Source organism: Oncorhynchus masou, chromosome 17 (genome assembly GCF_036934945.1).
Source record: "Oncorhynchus masou masou isolate Uvic2021 chromosome 17, UVic_Omas_1.1, whole genome shotgun sequence".
In the NCBI taxonomy this organism is placed as follows: domain Eukaryota; kingdom Metazoa; phylum Chordata; class Actinopteri; order Salmoniformes; family Salmonidae; genus Oncorhynchus; species Oncorhynchus masou.
Genome location: NC_088228.1, coordinates 18,212,151 through 18,233,445, shown reverse-complemented (window position 1 = coordinate 18,233,445; position 21,295 = coordinate 18,212,151). Strand labels below are relative to the sequence as shown.

Sequence of the window (21,295 nt, the reverse complement as noted above, 5' to 3'; positions counted from 1 at the left end):
ATGTAGGGTATGTAAACATTATATTAGGTAGCATTGTTTAAAGTGGCTAGTGATATATTTACATCATTTCCCATCAATTCCCATTATTAAAGTGGCTGGAGTTGAGTCAGTGTCAGTGTGTTGGCAGCAGCCACTCAATGTTAGTGGTGGTGGCTGTTTAACAGTCTGATGGCCTTGAGATAGAAGCTGTTTTTCAGTCTCTCGGTCCCAGCTTTGATGCACCTGTACTGACCTCGCCTTCTGGATGATAGCAGGGTGAACAGGCAGTGGCTCGGGTGGTTGATGTCCTTGATGATCTTTATGGCCTTCCTGTAACATCGGGTGGTGTAGGTGTCCTGGAGGGCAGGTAGTTTGCCCCCGGTGATGCGTTGTGCAGACCTCACTACCCTCTGGAGAGCCTTACGGTTGAGGGCGGAGCAGTTGCCGTACCAGGCGGTGATACAGCCCGCCAGGATGCTCTCGATTGTGCATCTGTAGAAGTTTGTGAGTGCTTTTGGTGACAAGCCGAATTTCTTCAGCCTCCTGAGGTTGAAGAGGCGCTGCTGCGCCTTCTTCACGATGCTGTCTGTGTGAGTGGACCAAATCAGTTTGTCTGTGATGTGTATGCCGAGGAACTTAAAACTTGCTACTCTCTCCACTACTGTTCCATCGATGTGGATAGGGGGGTGTTCCTTCTGCTGTTTCCTGAAGTCCACAATCATCTCCTTAGTTTTGTTGACGTTGAGTCTGAGGTTATTTTCCTGACACCACACTCCGAGGGCCCTCACCTCCTCCCTGCAGGCCGTCTCGTCGTTGTTGGTAATCAAGCCTACCACTGTTGTGTCGTCCGCAAACTTGATGATTGAGTTGGAGGCGTGCGTGGCCGCGCAGTCGTGGGTGAACAGGGAGTACAGGAGAGGGCTCAGAATGCACCCTTGTGGGGCCCCAGTGTTGAGGATCAGCGGGGAGTAGATGTTGTTACCTACCCTAAACACCTGGGGGCGGCCCGTCAGGAAGTCCAGTACCCAGTTGCACAGGGCCGGGTCGAGACCCAGGGTCTCGAGCTTGAAGACGAGCTTGGAGGGTACTGTGGTGTTGAATGCCGAGCTGTAGTCGATGAACAGCATTCTCACGTAGGTATTCCTCTTGTCCAGATGGGTTAGGGCAGTGTGCAGTGTGGTTGAGATTGCATCGTCTGTGGACCTATTTGGGCGGTAAGCAAATTGGAGTGGGTCTAGGGTGTCAGGTAGGGTGGAGGTGATATGGTCCTTGACTAGTCTCTCAAAGCACTTCATGATGACGGAGGTGAGTGCTGACTCTCCTCTTGTCTTCACTGGCACAGAAACTCTAATCTGCACAGTGTGACTCTGTATATACCCTAACTCGTGATATGAGTGCTCAAGGTCAACTTTCACGCATACTGTATGTCCTAGTTACATCTTTGCATAATCTATGCAAAAGTATGTGTATAAAGAAGTGACATGTTACGTGTGCGTTTGTAACTGGATTGAGCCATGAAAGGGCTGTAATTTATGCATAATCTGTATGATACAAAGTATTATTTGATTTACTTCTATTTTTATTCTATTCTATTTTAAATTATATTCTACCACATTCTACTCACCCTACCCTACCCTGCTCTACTATCCTCTACTCACCCTACTCTACTATACTCTACTATCCTCTACTCACCCTACCCTACTCTACTATCCTCTACTCACCCTACCCTACTCTACTATCCTCTACTCACCCTACCCTACCCTACTATCCTCTACTCACCCTACCCTACCCTACTCTACTATCCTCTACTCACCCTACCCTACCCTGCTCTACTATCCTCTACTCACCCTACCCTACTCTACTATCCTCTACTCACCCTACCCTACCCTACTATCCTCTACTCACCCTACCCTACTCTACTATCCTCTACTCACCCTACCCTACCCTGCTCTACTATCCTCTACTCACCCTACCCTACTCTACTATCCTCTACTCACCCTACTCTACTCTACTCTACTATACTCTACTATCCTCTACTCACCCTACCCTACCCTACTCTACTATCCTCTACTCACCCTACCCTACTCTACTATCCTCTACTCACCCTACCCTACCCTACTCTACTATACTCTACTCACCCTACCCTACCCTGCTCTACTATCCTCTACTCACCCTACCCTACTCTACCCTACTGTACTCACCCTACTCTACTCTACTCACTCTACCCTACCCTACTCTACTATACTCTACTCACCCTACTCTACTCTACTCACCCTACTCTACTCTACTCACTCTACTCTACTCTACTCTACTCTACTCTACTCTACTCTACCCTACTCTACTCTACTCACCCTACTCTACTATACTATACTCTACTCACCCTACTCTACTCTACTCTACTCACCCTACTCTACTCTACTCACCCTACTCTACTCTACTCTACTCTACCCTACTCTACTCTACTCACCCTACCCTACTCTACACTACCATACCCTATGCTACACTACTCTACCCTACTCTACTCAACTCACCCTACTCTACTCTACTCTACCCTACTCACCCTACCCTACTCTACACTACCATACCCTACGCTACACTACTCTACTCTACCCTACTCTACTCTACTCACCCTACCCTACCCTACTCTACTATACTCTACTCACCCTACTCTACTCTACTCACCCTACTCTACTCTACTCTACTCACCCTACTCTACTCTACTCTACTCTACTCTACTCTACTCTACTCTACTCTACTCTACTCTACTCACCCTACCCTACTCTACACTACCATACCCTACGCTACACTACTCTACACTACTCTACTCTGCTCACCCTACTCTACTCTACCCTACCCTACTCTACCCTACTCTACTCTACTCTACTCTACTCACCCTAATTTACCCTACCCTACTCTACAATACCCTACTATACCCTACGCTACGCTACACTACACTACTCCACCCTACTCTACTCACCCTACTTAACCCTACCCTACCCTACTCTACTATACTCTACTCACCCTACTCTACTCACCCTACTCTACTATACTCTACTCACCATACTCTACTCTACTCTACTCACCCTACTCTACTATACTCTACTCACCCTACTCTACTATACTCACCCTACTCTACTATACTATACTCTACTCACCCTACTCTACCCTACTCTACTCACCCTACTCTACTCTACTCTACTCTACCCACCCCACCCCACCCTACTCTACACTACCATACCCTACGCTACACTACCCTACTCTACTCAACTCACCCTACTCTACTCTACTCACCCTACTCTACTCTACCCTACTCTACTCTACTCACCCTACCCTACTCTACACTACCATACCCTACGCTACACTACTCTACTCTACTCTACTCTACTCACCCTACCCTACCCTACTCTACTATACTCTACTCACCCTACTCTACTCTACACACCCTACTCTACTCTACCCTACTCTACTATCCTCTACTCACCCTACCCTACCCTACTCTACTATCCTCTACTCACCCTACCCTACTCTACTATCCTCTACTCACCCTACCCTACCCTACTCTACTATCCTCTACTCACCCTACCCTACCCTGCTCTACTATCCTCTACTCACCCTACCCTACTCTACCCTACTGTACTCACCCTACTCTACTCTACTCACTCTACCCTACCCTACTCTACTATACTCTACTCACCCTACTCTACTCACCCTACTCTACTCTACTCACTCTACTCTACTCTACTCTACTCTACTCTACTCTACTCTACTCTACTCTACTCTACTCACCATACTCTACTCTACTCTACTCACCCTACTCTACTATACTCTACTCACCCTACTCTACTATACTCACCCTACTCTACTATACTATACTCTACTCACCCTACTCTACCCTACTCTACTCACCCTACTCTACTCTACTCTACTCTACTCTACTCTACTCTACTCTACTCTACTCTACTCTACTCACCCTACTCTACTCTACTCTACTCTACTCTACCCACCCCACCCCACCCTACTCTACACTACCATACCCTACGCTACACTACCCTACTCTACTCAACTCACCCTACTCTACTCTACTCACCCTACTCTACTCTACCCTACTCTACTCTACTCACCCTACCCTACTCTACACTACCATACCCTACGCTACACTACTCTACTCTACCCTACTCTACTCTACTCACCCTACCCTACTCTACTATACTCTACTCACCCTACTCTACTCTACACACCCTACTCTACTCTACCCTACTCTACTCTACTCTACTCACCCTACCCTACTCTACACTACCATACCCTACGCTACACTACTCTACTCTACCCTACTATACTCTACTCACCATACTCTACTCTACTCACCCTACTCTACTCTACTCACCCTACCCTACTCTACACGACCCCATACCCTACGCTACACTACTCTACTCTACTCTACCCTACTCTACTCTACTCACCCTACCCTACCCTACTCTACTATACTCTACTCACCCTACTCTACTCTACTCACCCTACTCTACTATACTCTACTCACCATACTCTACTCTACTCTACTCACCCTACTCTACTATACTCTACTCACCCTACTCTACTCTACTCACCCTACTCTACTCTACTATACTCTACCCTACTCTACTCACCCTACTCTACTCTACTCTACTCTACTCTACTCTACTCACCCTAATTTACCCTACCCTACTCTACAATACCCTACCCTACGCTACGCTACACTACACTACTCCACCCTACTCTACTCACCCTACTTTACCCTACTCTACTCTACTCTACCTGACTCTACTCACTCTACTCTACTCACCCTACTCTACTCTACTCTACTCTACTCTACTCTACTCTACTCTACTCTACTCTACTCACCGTATTCTACTCACCCTACTCTACTCTACTCTACAATACCCTACTATACCCTACGCTACGCTACACTACACTCCTCTACCCTACTCTACTCTACTCACTCTACTCTACTCACCCTACACTTCTCTACTCACCCTACTCTACTCTCCTCACCCTACTCTACTCTACTCACTCTACTCTACTCTACTCTACTCTACTCTACTCTACTCTACTCTACCCTACTCTACTCTACTCTACTCACCCTACCCTACTCTACACTACACTACCATACCCTATACTACACTACACTACTCTACCCTACTCTACTCACCCTACTCTACTCTACCCACCCTACCCTACCCTACCCTACTCTACTCTACACTACCCTACTATACCCTACGCTACACTACTCTACCCTACTCTACTCACCCTACTCTACCCTTCTCTACTCTACCCCACCCTACTTTACCCTACTCTACTCTACACTGCCCTACTATACCCTACGCTACACTACACTACTCTACCCTACTCTACTCACCCTACTCTACCCTTCTCTACTCTATCCCACCCTACTCACCCTACTTTACTCTACTCTACTCTACTCTACTCTACTCTACTCTACTCTACTCTACTCTACTCTACTTACCCTACTCTACTCTACTCTACTCACCCTACCCTACTCTACTCGACACTACTCTACCCTAACCTACTCTACTCTACGCTACTCACCCTACTCTACTCTACCCCACTCTACCCTACCATACACTACTCTACACTACTCTACCTTACTCTGCCCTACTCACCCTACCCTACTCTACCCTACACCACCCTACTGTACTGTACTCTACCCTACTTTACGCTACTCTATTCTACTCTATCACACCTCACTCCATTATTCCATTCTCTCCTCTCACCAGGTAATGGGGCTGTTGAACCCAGGAGGAGTACCCCACCAGCCCAGCCACCAGAGTGACTTTGCCCTCTCTCCCCTGACTGGAGGGCTTGAGCCCGGGGTTGGCATGGCGGCCAGCTGCCACGGCTCCCAACGGGGCTTGGAGGGTCTGCCAGGCCTGACCAGCATGCCCAGCTCCCAGTCCTACTGCCCACCCACCTACAGCTCGCCAGCCTACGCCATGGAACACCACCCCTCCTACCAGTACGGACAGTACGGACAAAGCAAGGTGGGTTTTTGAACTAGGAATATTATGTACAGTTTATTGTAGCATTGGGACTGTTAGTAACATGTTTTATTGTAGCACTGGGACTGTTAGTAACGTGCTTTATTGTAGCACTGGGACTGTTAGTAACATGTTTTATTGTAGCACTGGGACTGTTAGTAACGTGCTTTATTGTAGCACTGGGACTGTTAGTAACATGTTTTATTGTAGCACTGGGACTGTTAGTAACATGTTTTATTGTAGCACTGGGACTGTTAGTAACGTGCTTTATTGTAGCACTGGGACTGTTAGTAATATATATATATATATATATATATATATATATATATATATTACTATGTGTGTGTATTTGTATGTGGTTATTTTAGACACATTTGTTGTTTGAATGCATTGATTGTAACTCATTCTGAAAATACTGTCTGTTAAAATATCTTTATGAAAGACGCATTAGATTAGCATTAAAGGTATACTAACTCCATTCATTTCTACATACCCTACAATCTCCCATGATTAGAGACCATACTCAAGGTTTAGATTTTCAGAATAATAACCCATGTTAATTGCAAAGGCCAACAAATCAGGCGGTGACATTACACATATGTCAGAGACACGGCTAGTAGTCGAGGGGGCACTTCAGTTTCCATTACTATTACCTGTGAGCATTTACCCACACCATATATCTACATGGCCAGATACAGAAGTATGTCGGTTGGCCTCTCTCCCCCATAACCATCAGCCTGTGACCTTTCACGAACCTGTGTGATGAGCTGGACCATCAAACCCTCCGCTCGTTCACCTAGCCATGTAATGACCCCTAGGTAACGAAGATACCTCCCCAAATCAAAGGAGCGGCTTCCCCAAAGCATGTTTGACAGGCGGGGGAGGAGGAGGGAGAGTTAGTGGGGTGGGGTGAGGGGCGGGTGAGGCACAATACCACATGTTGACTGGCCCGTCAGTAGCGGCATCTTGATGTCATTAATTTGGGGAGGTCCAAGCTGGGGACCCATGTGCAAGCAGCTTGTGAGGGCAGGGGTAGGGGGTTGTTGGTAAGAGAGAGTTGGGTGGAAGGTAGGGTTGAGAGGGGGTCTTTTTAACGGGGAGCGAAATGGCCTTTGGCAGGCAGGGATTGGAAACATGTGTCCCTGTGGAGGTCAGATGCAGTCTGAGTTGTTATTGATCACTGGAGCAGAGCCACAGCCAGGACCAACGTGGCCAGGGCAGGCAGGCCAACTCTAACTCTCCCCAGTACAGTACAGCCCAGCCAAAGGGGAAAGCGCCAGATCTGCCTCTCTTTAACTCCCTCACCCCCTCTCGCCCTCTTCCTTACATCCTCCATTCTCTCTACCTCTCACTGCTCTCTTCAACACCTTCACCCACTATTTACCCCTCTCACCCATCAGGCATGATGTTACCCTGACACAGGAGGTAGACACTGACATGATGTTACCATGACACAGGAGGTAGACACTGACATGATGTTACCCTGACACAGGAGGTAGACACTGACATGATGTTACCATGACACAGGAGGTAGACACTGACATGATGTTACCCTGACACAGGAGGTAGACACTGACATGATGTTACCATGACACAGGAGGTAGACACTGACATGATGTTACCCTGACACAGGAGGTAGACACTGACATGATGTTATCATGACACAGGAGGACGACACTGACATGATGTTACCATGACACAGGAGGTAGACACTGACATGATGTTACCCTGACACAGGAGGTAGACACTGACATGATGTTACCCTGATACAGGAGGTAGACACTGACATGATGTTACCATGACACAGGAGGTAGACACTGACATGATGTTACAATGACACAGGAGGTAGACACTGACATGATGTTACCCTGACACAGGAGGTAGACACTGACATGATGTTACCCTGACACAGGAGGTAGACACTGACATGATGTTACCATGACACAGGAGGTAGACACTGACATGATGTTACCCTGACACAGGAGGTAGACACTGACATGATGTTACCCTGATACAGGAGGTAGACACTGACATGATGTTACCCTGATACAGGAGGTAGACACTGACATGATGTTACCATGACACAGGAGGTAGACACTGACATGATGTTACCATGACACAGGAGGTAGACACTGACATGATGTTACCATGACACAGGAGGTAGACACTGACATGATGTTACCATGACACAGGAGGTAGACACTGACATGATGTTACAATGACACAGGAGGTAGACACTGACATGATGTTACCCTGACACAGGAGGTAGACACTGACATGATGTTACCCTGACACAGGAGGTAGACACTGACATGATGTTACCATGACACAGGAGGTAGACACTGACATGATGTTACCCTGACACAGGAGGTAGACACTGACATGATGTTATCATGACACAGGAGGTAGACACTGACATGATGTTATCATGACACAGGAGGTAGACACTGACATGATGTTACCCTGACACAGGAGGTAGACACTGACATGATGTTACCATGACACAGGAGGTAGACACTGACATGATGCTACCATGACACAGGAGGTAGACACTGACATGATGTTACCATGACACAGGAGGTAGACACTGACATGATGTTACCCTGACACAGGAGGTAGACACTGACATGATGTTACCCTGACACAGGAGGTAGACACTGACATGATGTTACCATGACACAGGAGGTAGACACTGACATGATGTTACCCTGATACAGGAGGTAGACACTGACATGATGTTACCCTGATACAGGAGGTAGACACTGACATGATGTTATCATGACACAGGAGGTAGACACTGACATGATGTTACCCTGATACAGGAGGTAGACACTGACATGATGTTACCATGACACAGGAGGTAGACACTGACATGATGTTACCCTGATACAGGAGGTGGCGCCGAAGATGATGGCTAACGTTTCACATGCCAGTAACCAATTGTGCTATTTTGTTAGTTTTTTTTGCATTGTTTGTAACTTTGTAAAAACCTTTTTGGAATATAATGTTGCTTCAACTGTTTCTTGTGACCGAAAATAACTTCTGGACATCAGAACTGGGTTTAATCACCACAAACTGGAAGAAGCTTCTTCCTTTAACGAGTCCAACGAGAAAGATATACTGCTCTCCTGGGAACAGGCCTAGATTCCCATTATTTGCGTGAAGAAAATATGGAGGAAAAGAGGACGCAGATCGGGCTGTCTTTTGAGAATCCGTAGGCGAGCGAGTAAACTCCCACTGCCATCAATTCTACTTGCTAACAAGCAATCATTGGAAAATACAATTGATGACCTACGATTTCGATTATCCTACCAACGGGACATTAAGAACTGTAATATCTTATGTTTCACCGAGTCGTGGCTGAATGACGACACTGATAATATAGAGCTGGAGGGATTTTCAATGCACCGACAGAACAGAGAAGCTACGTCTGGTAAGCTTCTTGTCAATAACAGCTAGTGCTCGATGTCTAATATTAAAGAAGTCTCGAGGTATTGCTCGCCTGAGGTAGAGTACCTTATGATAAGCTGTAGACCACACTATCTACCAAGAGAGATCTCATCTGCATTATTCATAGCTGTCTATTTACCATCATAGACCGATGCTGGCACTAAGACTGCACTCAACCAACTCTATGAGGCCATAAGCAAACAAATAAATGCTCACACAGAAGAGGCGCTCCTAGTGGCCGGGGACTTTAATGCAGGCAAACTTAAGTCAGTTTTACCAAATTTTTTACCAGCATGTCACATGTGCAACCAGAGGGAAAAAAACTAGACCACCTTTGCTCCACAAACAGAGATGCATACAAAGCTCTCCCCCGCCTTCCATTTGGCAAATCTGACCATAATATTATCCTCCGGATTCCTGCTTACAAGCAAAAACTAATCCACACGCCTATAAGAAATCCCGCTATGCCCTCCGATGAACCATCAAACAAGCAAAGCGTCAATACAGGATTAAGATTGAATCCTAATACACCGGCTCTGACGCTTGTCGGATTTCTCAGGGCTTGAAAACTATTACGGACTACAAAGGGAAACCCAGACGCGAGCTGCCTAGTAACGCGAGCCTACCAGAAGAGCTAATTGCTTTTATGCTCGCTTCGAGGCAAGCAACACTGAAGAATGCACGAGAGCAACAGCTGTTCTGGATGACTGTGTAATAATGGTCTCGGTAGCCGATGTGAGCAAGACCTTTTAAACAGGTCAACATTCAAAAAGCCGCAGGGCCAGTTGGATGTGTACTCAAAGCATGCGTGGACCAACTGGCATGCGTGGAACAAGTGTCTTCACTGACATTTTCAACCTCTCCCTGACCGAGTCTGTAATACCTACATGTTTCAAGCAGACCACCATAGTCCCTGTGCCCAAGGAAGCGAAGGTAACCTGCCTAAATGATTACTGTCTGGTAGCACTCACGTCGGTAGCCATGAAGTGCTTTGAAAGGCTGGTCATGGCTCACATCAACAGCATCCTCCCAGATACCCTAGACCCACTCCAATTTGCATACTGCCCCAACAGATCCACAGATGACGCAATCTCAATTGCACTCCACACTGCCCTTTCCCACCTGGACAAAAGGAACACCTATGTGAGAATGCTGTTCATTGACTACAGCTCAGCGTTCAACACCATAGTGCAAACAAAGCTCATCACTAAGCTAAGGACCCGGGGACTAAACACCTCACTCTGCAACTGGATCCTGGACTTCCTGATGGGCCGCCCCCAGGTGGTAAGGGTAGGATCTTCAACACGGGGGCCCCTCAGGAGTGTGTACTTAGTCCCCTCCTGTACTCCCTGTTCACCCACGACTGGCTAAACACGACTCCAACATCATTAAGTTTGCTGACGTCACAACAGTGGAAGGCCTGATCACCGACAATGATGAGACAGCCTTTTGGGAGGAGGTTAGAGAACTGGCAGTGTGGTGCCAGGACAACAACCTCTCCCTAAATGTGAGCAAGACAAAGGAGCTGATCATGGACTACAGGAAATCATCAACGGGGCTGTAGTGGAGCGGGTCGAGAATTTGAAGTTCCTTGGTGTCCACACCACCAACAAAACCTTTTCCCCCTCAGGAGACTGAAACGATTTGGCATGGGTCCCCAGATCCTCAAAGAGTCTACAGCTGCACCATTAAGAGCATTCTGACCGGTTGCATCATCGCCTGTAATGGCAACTGCTCGGCATCTGACTGTTAGAGGGTAGTACATACGGCCCAGTACATCACTGGGGCCAAGCTTCCTGCCATCCAGGAATAGATGGTGTAAGAGGAAAGCCCATAAAATTGTTAGAGACTCCAGTCACCCAAGTTATAGACTGTTTTCTCTGCTACCACACGGCAAGCGGTACCGGAGCGCCAAGTCGAGGACCAAAAGGCTCCTTAACAGCTTCTACACCCAAGCCATTAGATTGCTGAACAACTCATCTAATGGCCACCGGACTATTACTTTTTAACCTTTATTTAACTAGGCAAGTCTGTTAAGAACAAATTCCTATTTACAATGACTGCCTAGGAACAGTGAGTTAACTGCCTTGTTGAGGGGCAGAACAGCAGATTGTTTCCTTGTCAGCTCAGGGATTTGATCTAGCAACCATTTGGTTACCGGCCCAACGCTCTATCCACTAGACTACCTGCCCCCCATTAGTTTTGTACAATGCTGCTACTTGCTGTTTATTATCTATCCAGTCACATCTCCCCTACCTTCATGTACAAATGACCTCCAACCTGTAACTCCACACACCGACTCGGTACCGGTACCCACTGTATATAGCCTTGTTATTGTGTTACTTTGGTATAATTTTCTTTCTTTAGGGCTTGTAAGTAAGCATTTCACAGTAAGGTCTACACTTGTATTTGGCGCATGTGACAAATACAGTTTGATTTGAGATACTGACATGAAACCCAATGGAGAACAGTTCTAACCCCCCTCTCTCTCTCAGGTGCCTTTCATTATCTGAAACCCCAACATGGCCAGGAGTGGACGAGATCTCTGGCCAACCTGACAGTCAACTCCAGAGAAATCCCCCCCCCCCTCTGCCTATTCCCTACCCAGCCCCTGAGGAGAAGGGACAACCCAGAGAAATGGACGGAGGGGGGTTGTTTTGGGATGGGGTACCCTGGTTGGGGATGTGGGGGAGTCTCAATGGGATAATCAGAACCAAAGGGGGAGCCCTCTCCAGTTACCTGGCTCCCGCCCCACTCGCACTTCACGTCATGCTCTGAAAACCAAGCACGCCTTGCTCTCCATGCTTGAAGAGAAAAATAAATGGAGAAATAAATGGAGAGAAGGAGAAGAAGAGGAGGTGAGGCAGAGGATAAATGAAAAAAGGGTGAATAAAACAAAATTCACTCAGTCAAGATTCTGCCTTTGATTTGTAATAAGTGGGAGAGAGTGGGAGAGGACTTGTAAGCTGTTTTTCTTCCATGGATGCACCTTCGAGGCCAATGTGATGGGAGGAAAATACATTTTTAAGGCACGATCCTGAAGCTAACGGTGATCTATCTATGGACCTGCAATAGGCACACCGCTCACTCAGCCACAATGCTTTATTTATGGCACTCACAATGTCTTAGGGAAATGTCTTATACTGTACACTGATAATATGTATTTTTTCACATGATTTGGGGAATTGAAATGGGTTCTAACAGGAGAAGAAAAACCGCCATCAATTTGATTGGTAACATGACTGTAGGGTTAAAGTAAAGTAAAGGTCTGGACAGTGGACTCAGTCTTTCACCCATCTCGGTTGATAGTAGAGAGACAGAGAGATAGAGACATACAGTCGTAGATGGAAGCTGCTTCAACCCAAAGAAGTGCCTCAGATGAAATGAACTGACACATCTCCTCAACTAGCCTTCTACATTCTTTTTGTAATCTATATTGTATTGAGAAAAACAAAGATAGCTGGGTTGCTTGCAGGGCAGTGCACAGACCTTTTCGGGGGCATGTGCTCAAACATAAAATAGGGTGCCCCCTCAAAGAAATTCCCGCAGCAGCTGCAAGAGGCGAAAGCAGCACAATCTGATGAGTAAAGTATTTTCCTAAACTATTTTGAACTGGAATTAATGCTGCACTTATTAAAATGAATGACCCACACAATTCCAGTCAAAATAGAAGATGGTAAGAAATACTGTTGCCTACCGTTACTAAATCCAAAACAACTCCATTTGTTGCCACGATCATGTATCCCAGGGTTTTTCATATTTGTTGACCCGCGACCCCTAAAAATGAGTGGTCTGCCTACAAAACATGTAAACCCTGGCGCACGCACATGCACATGTGCGCAAATGTAGCATGTCATTTACAGCCATAAATGGTGACGCATTTTCAAAACGCAAGTCTAGAGAAATAAACTTTACAGCTGAATTTGGGTCTGAAAGTCATTCATGTTTGCAGCCAATATGTACCAGGGATATATCATGTCACTTCTCTGGAGTCCAGAGCAAGTCAAACGGCCTACTTGTAGAGGAGGTTGCAGGATCGTATGGAAAATGATGCCGCTTTGGAGGGCAACCTGCCTGCAAAGTGCTTGTTGTCAGCCCTGTAGCCCGGTTCTTCGTTACAACTATTGGAACAAATTCACCATAAAATTGTACATCTTCACTCCATAATATTGAAAGCAGTGCGACGTTACAGCTGCTTATCTTTAGACATATAGCCAGCAGTATCCACCCAAATTAGTCTGAAATTTGGAAATTACCAATCAAATCTCCACCTAGCCTATTGTTCGGGCAAATATGAGTCAGTAGTAGATTGCTAAACTGTATTTTATATGGATGATAAGCGTAGGCCAACTCTGTATTTGCCACGTAGAATTGGAGGATATGAAACAAGTGTTCTGGTCATTAATCTAGATATACGCGCCTGCCTTTGTGCGCCCATGCTGATTGAAGACTGGTCATTGGTCAAAAATCAAGAAGCACAACTTTTTGGTTCTGAAGCATAGATGAGAATTTACCACCGATTGGAGCGCACTCAGAACAACAATGACAAAAAAATGTATACAACAATAATAATATATACCACCACTGAAAAGGGCACTTTGGAGACTGGAAGGCTCGGATCACTTTTAAAGCAATAAGAATCCTAACACAAGATCCATGCATGTACAGGTAACTTTGATTTTTGCAGATGGGAGATTTGAGTATAAATCTGAGTTATATACACTCAAGTTAAGATTCTGCCCATACAGATCTGGGACCAGGCTACCAGTCACATAGTCCAGTCAAGTGTTAATTGGACCTGATGAAACATACCACTCCTGTTCATTTAGTATTTATTCAGTCCACCTCTGTTAGTATCCCTGGTCTTAATACTCAGTGGGGCTGACCCGTAAATCTTAAGCAGCAGATCTAGGATCTTAAACACAGGAAATTGAAATTGCTTCTGAAGTTTATAATTTCCACTTTGAAACTTCAGACTTGTTTTTCATTACGAAAAATGAATCAACCCCTGCATAAATGTCTATTCATTATAATCCACATAATAATTCACATTTGCAGTTGCTGCAGCAGTATTTTCCAACTGTATCAAACTGGCTCAAATTAAGATCCTACATCTGTACACCTATATTTTTCTGCCTTGTTTCTTTTGTAAACATATATCATTTTCATCTATGACTGCATAAAATGATTTTTGTTGGAATATGTCTTGTCAAATGCAGCACTATTTACTATTTATAATAAAATAAAAAATAAAAATGTGTACAGGCTGAAGTGTTTTAATTGATTTAAAACCAATGTGTGTCTGTCTTTACAATCTTGATTATGTACTGACATGTACTTTTTTTCTTTAATCATAAGAGTAATGTAAATCGCTCTAGATTAGAGTGTCTGCTAAATTACTGAAATGTAAAAATGTAAATGGAGAATGTTAGCTTTAAGTTAACTATGAGTTAGGATAAGTTATGAACCAGTTCTGAACTTGGGGCAATATAATTGATGAGAGCAGATTACTAGCTCATTCAGGACATTAGTTACATCTAAATTAGAACCGTAATTGCATTAAACAAAGGGAAAGGGAAAGGCAGCCAAAAGAGCAATGACACAGACAAGACAAGATGGCAATGTCCCAAGTGACCATCCACTGGATGACTTACTGGAAAATGACACATCTTTACCCCAAATTTAGAACAAAGATAATATTTCTTTCTTTTCAAATTTCGAATCAAAGATCCATGTTTAAGGTTAAATGTTTTCCCTGCAATACGATATGTTTTGTTTTCCAAGAGAATAACTGAAAGAATCTGCCATCCACCAACCCCATCACTGTAAGCACACACTCATGCACTCACCAGGGTTGGGGTCAATTCAATTTCAGTTCCAGTCATTTCAGGAAGTAAACCATATTGTGGTCTTCCTAAGAACAAGCATTTGCCATGACTGACGGTGTACCGTTGGTGCTCTCATCCTCTCATGTATTCTCTCGCTGCAGCCCAGCGGCTCCCCAACACTTTAAAGACTCATTCATAAATATATCCTTTTTCATAAACACTGTTTCCAGACAAATTCCTGCTCCCCGGGGGACCCTTCAAACCCGTCATGATTAAAGCAGATCTCCCTGTAAACGATCTAAACACAACACCACAGACACATTGGGACATTAGTCACTGTCTCTCTGGGGTTCAGACTGGAATTGCTTCCCAAAAGCACCCTATATTCTCTATATTGTGCACTACTTTTGACCAGGGCCCAAAGGGCTCTGGTCAATAGTAGTGCACTATGTAGGGAATAGGGCACCATTTGTGACACACATGGGGTTCAGAGGGCTAAACGTTCCGATCCCAGCGCCCCGGCAGAAAGAAAAACACTCAGCCAGTTGTCTGACACTTCACAAGTTATGGGTATCTGTGTTTTTATCACTCTCTCATTCTTCTCTTCTTCTTTCCTTATTTCTTTCTCTTTGTGAAGGGGGGAATCTGGGGATCAGGTGTTTGCAGCTGGTAGTGTCACTCATTTTATATGGTGTGTGTAAGTGTGTGTGTGTGTGTGTGTGTGTCCATGTATAAATTCATACCAGTGGCGGTCGGAGCCGTTTAAGATGAGGGAGGACAATTTTCTTTCTCCATAAGCATGGTCTTATTTCCTATTGGAGGACTGTCATTCATATTCCATTCACCCAGTTCAATGTAACATCGATAGGTTTAGACTACTACACGATACTCTCATTTTCTCTATACTCATCATGAGGTTGCTACAACCTAGCTTATAAATGAAAGTTTACAACATAGGTGCACAGGTGACAAACAGTGACACATGGACAGACAGTGACACATTCAATAGTGCCTTGAACACTCTTGCCTGCATCGAGCTGATCTAGGGTGTAATCATTATTCCAACAGTTGCAAACAAGAGATTCTATGTGACAAATTCAGGTATATTTATCCCCGTTTCATTCTATTTGATTCTGTTTTAGAAACGTTTTTTTCAACAGAATCGGCAGAATAAATACATCCCCGATCACGTATAAACACAGTTCACTTTTATAGCAGCCACGTTGTATTTCTTCTCGCATCTATGTGCTATCCCCCTAGGCTAAACTAGCTAGCTGCATTATCTAGCTAAGTAAGTGAAACTGAAAGAAAAAAAAAGACAAAATCTCTCTCTCTCTCTTGCTTCTCCATTTTTGAAGATATGAATTTGTCTTTCTCTCTCTTGGAGACAACTACTCACCATATTTTATGCACTGCCTTGCTAGCGAGCTGTAGATTACGCTTTCATTACTAGATTCATTCTCTGATTCTTTGACTTGGGTGGACAACATGTCAGTTAATGCTGCTAGAACTCTGATAGTTTGGAGGACGTCTTCCGGAAGTTGTCATAGTTACTGTGCAGGTCTATGGAAGGGGATGAGAACCATACGCCTCCTACGTTTTGTATTGAAGTTAATGTACCCAGAGGAGGAAGGGAGCTAGCTGCCCTCCAGCTACACCGTGGTGCTACCCTACATAGTGTTGTTGAGGGTACTGTAGACCTTCATTGCAAAACAGTGTGTTTTAATCAATTATTTGGTGAGGTGAATATATTTGGTAGATTTTTATCTAAAAAGGATAACTTTCTCAATGTTTAACTTAACAAATAATGAAATTCACTGAGGAGGATGGTCCTCACCTTCCTCCTCTGAGGAGCCTCCACTGGTTCATACATCTTCCTCTATATGTGTGCATGTGTTCCTACATTGTGTATTTACTTGCAATAGTGTTTGTGTGATTGTGTGTTGATGTTTGCTTGTGTGTCCGAGCTCTGAGGGAAACTTTGAGAGATCAAGGCCAGATATCATTTCACTGTTTTCTAAGTCTTTCAGCAAACTCCTTTTAAAGTGCTTAACTTGTTGAACACAATGGAAGTAGGAGAAAAAAGCCTCCTCTGAAGCAAAGTGCCACTCAAGCAGCCACAAACTGGAGACAACTTAACCCTTGACCCAACACTCTTTGAAAGGAGTAGACTACTTGACCAGAGCTGACAACAACCCCAGTCTCTTGCACCCTCCAAGACCTCCAATAGAAAGTGAAGGAAGGGGAGGAGGTGTTTCAGGAGAGAGGGAGGGAGAGAGAAAAGGAGTGAGGGAGGTGTGACAAATAGTTGATTTTAGAGAAGAGGGCAAAAGAGAAAATATGTTTTGGGTAATGCACAGCTTTGATTCAAGGCAAAAAAGTTGAAAAGGATGAATTGAGCTTACATGATTTGTCTGCATAGACAATGGTGCATGTATGTTTTTTTAGCCTGGTGACATTAACGTTATCAGTATGACATGTTTATAACTTCGTTGAGAGACTGAACTCTGATATTTTGCAGAGAGTATCTTTGCTCTGTAGCTGCCATGGCCTTTTACTGGTAAGGGTGGTAAGTGGTCTTTATCTCAACAATGTCTCTTTATCCATTGTCAGATAGTTGCTAGGTTAGGGACAACATTCCTTTCCCAATGCGGCTCAGTGTCGTCACTTCTCCCTCTCTCTCTGGCTCCATTTTCCCTTTCTCAATCTGGCTCTACACATCTTTCTCCAATGTCTTTCTCTCTCTAGAACTCTATTTCTTCATCGTCTCTCTCATTCCATCGTTGAATACTTTTGGATTCAATTTTTATTTTCTCCGTCTCCTCTCCCTCATCTGTATTTCTCTCTCTGCCTCATTCCAAACTCCTCTTTATCTGTTTCGCCATGAACCGAACCCTGCTTCTTGCACTACTCTCCCGATGCAGGAAGATCATCCTGGAAGAACTGGAATCCAACAGTGGCAACAGTGTCCACCACCTCAACACCAACAACACATCGTCATCATCCCTCCCAATGCAAATCCTGACCCCCAGCCGGCCGGCTGTGGATCCCAGGACTTCCTACGACAATGCTTACTTCTACATCCTCTTTGTCATGGGTTTCTACTCCTTCCTGGCTATCGCCCTCTTCAAGAGCTTCGTCAACAGTTCACAGAAGAAGGACCCTTATGAGGAGTTCATGGGCGAAGGAGGAGGAGGGAAGGAAAAATTGAGTGCAGATGATTTTGACTTGAATTTGAACGACAATGGGGCGGTTTAACTTTGAAGAGTAGAGCAGAGGAGGAGAGCGGACTCTGAGTCCTGAAGTTGGGTTGGCTGGTGGGCTGGCTGTGAGGCAATGCTGCATGCAGATGTTTTGACAGTTGCCAAAGCCAGGAAAATGTCAATACAAACTTTTCACGGACCTGCTAGTGATTTTGCAAAACCTTTAGCTGCAAAGTTATTTTTTTCTCCACCATTCAAAAATGAGAAACTGAAAGCAGGAGGGGGATCAGGGGGGAGCAGTGGGGGGGTGGGGGGAACTGTGGGTCATCAGAATTCAGAATCTTCTCCTGTGAGGCCCTATCAGGATAAATTCCAGAAGGGCCTTTTACATGGCACACACCACAGAACATAAGGGACACTTAAACTGCCCGGTGCAACAGATAGTGTGTGTGTATGTGTGTGAGAACATATGTGTGTATGTAGAAAGAGACAAACCATTAAATAATTGTATATATAATCTTGAATATTATGAAGACAAGCATGGGTAAAGAAACAATGTTTTGGGAATTTTATTCAACAATATGATGAGGTTTGTTTGGGTTAGACAGTTATGTCACAGTTTGCTATCATTATACAGCAATTAATATGTGCATATGAAATAAAGAACAATAAAGACATAAAGAGTGATTGCATTTGAGTTGCCAAATCATACAGGGGTCGTCTCACCTGAAAAAGCACAAGAAAGATGATTTCAACACCCAACATCTCAGATTGTTCTGAAATCGTTTCTGTTGTTAGAAACAGATAAGATTAGCATTGCAACAACATTATTTTGTTGAAATATAATTGAATCTATGAGAAATTAAACTAATTGACTGCACCCAAATTAGCCATTTTAATTGACAGGATTCATATAATATTGAATACATATAATATGTAACATCTGATTTGGGCCAAACTTTTCTCTAACAATGAGTTAGACAGGAGGAATCCAAAGAAATTGTCAAAAGCCCCCCACGGAATCCCCCAAGCCAATCCCACCCAAACAATGAGTATCAGTTCTCTATGTTTGACAAGTAGTATGGAGCTGCGGCTCAGAGTATTGTCTCTTCATCCTGTGTATTGTATTCTCAATGAATTTGGTGATGTTTTTTTTTCCCTGTTCAGAGAAATTAGTCATTGAAGTTGTTGGATTTATGTCCCATCCCACATCCTAATGTTACCAAGTTCTGACCACTAGATGGTGCTGTTCCTGCTATTAGGTGATTACTTTTTAAAGACCGCCCCATCATGTGTTCATGGGATAGTTCACTCAAGTTACATATTGGCTGTCTTACCCTGTCAGCCAGTGGTCACCAACCTTTTCTGAGTCAATATCACTTTCTCAAATCAAATCAAATCAAATCAAATGTGATTAGTCACATACACATGTTTAGCAGATGTCATTGTGGGTGTAGGGAAATGCTTGTGTTTCTAGCTCCAACAGTGCAGTAATAGCTAACAAGTAATATATAACAATTTCACAACAATACACACAATACACACACATCCAAAGTAAAGGAATGGAATTAAGAATATATCAATATTTGGATGAACAATGTTGGAGTGGCATAGACTAAAATGAAGTAGAATAGAATACAGTATATACATATGAGATGAGTAATGAGATGAGTAATGCAAAATATGTAAACATTATTAAGTTGATTAGTGAAATGCAAATTAATTACTTAAAAATCATACAATGTGATTTTCTGGATTTTTGTTTTAGATTCCGTCTCTCACAGTTGAAGTGTACCTATGATAAAAATTACAGACCTCTACATGCTTTGTAAGTAGGAAAAACTGAATCTAATATTTGTTCTCCCCACTGTATGTGTATATATATATATATACACTAATATATACACTAATATATATACACACAGTATATACAGGATATTTATTGACAATCCAATTGTTGCGCAGATTTTCCAAAATAACTTTTGTTTTGCAGCCAACAGGTGTATAGTGCCCCCTAGAGGCATCTTTGCCTATTTGTTTTTAAACAATGTCTAGTATACAAATTGTAAATAGCTGTTGTATTACAGCTTTTTGGGTGTTTTTAGATGGAAAATATTATTGTGATAAAAAGGGGTAAAAACAAATCTTTGAAAGTCACTTATGAAAGTGCATTTTTGACAGTGTTGGAAAAAGCATCTTTTACTGTGCTTCTGTTGGATAATGAAACAGTTATACTGCGTCATGGTGACAAATGCAATATGTCCATATGCTAAACTGACCAACATTCCTAAATAAAGTTAAATATAAATATAGGCTACAATTAATAGGCCATAGATTTCATTCTTCTGAAAAAGACTGAAACAAAATCAAAATGACTGAAAAGCTTAAACTGGCATTGTTGATTTTCAGATGTAGGTTTTTCTGTGGGGTCCAGACTATATTAGGGTTATATGAAGAGGGTTAGTTCCAGGAATCTCATAAGATTCTTTGGGTTAGTGTAGAGACATGTTTTGGATTAAATGTTGGTCTCATATTCCTCTGACGTTTCTGATGCGCAGTGTGCAGTTGTTACAGTACTCTCTCTGTAGAAAGGCTTGGACCTGCGCTGCAAACTGGAGAGGAAGAGTAGAATCAGGCAAGGAATAAAGTCTCTCCTGCCTGTCATCTCAACAGGTTGATATAATACAGCCTAGAAGCCTACTTCTAAATGGTTGATACTGGTCATGTAGTAATGTTTTAGAAACATTAAGCCGTGTAAAAGTGTGAGTTGATAATTGTGAGCTTCACTTACATGATGCAACGC

General features: G+C 43.8%; 1 protein-coding gene across 1 annotated transcript in view; it reads left to right on the top strand.

Annotated features, from left to right (window-relative positions):
• The window catches only part of LOC135558636 (paired box protein Pax-3-like), a 45,125-nt gene extending 30,427 nt beyond the window's left edge, over positions 1–14,698 (top strand). Inside the window, exons 8-9 of the mRNA XM_064992585.1 lie at positions 5,751–6,014; positions 11,957–14,698. Coding sequence (XP_064848657.1) covers positions 5,751–6,014; positions 11,957–11,974 — 282 coding nt within the window. The 3' untranslated portion in view covers positions 11,975–14,698. The remainder of the gene's footprint in view (positions 1–5,750; positions 6,015–11,956) is intronic.
• Positions 14,699–21,295: the final 6,597 nt, after the last annotated feature.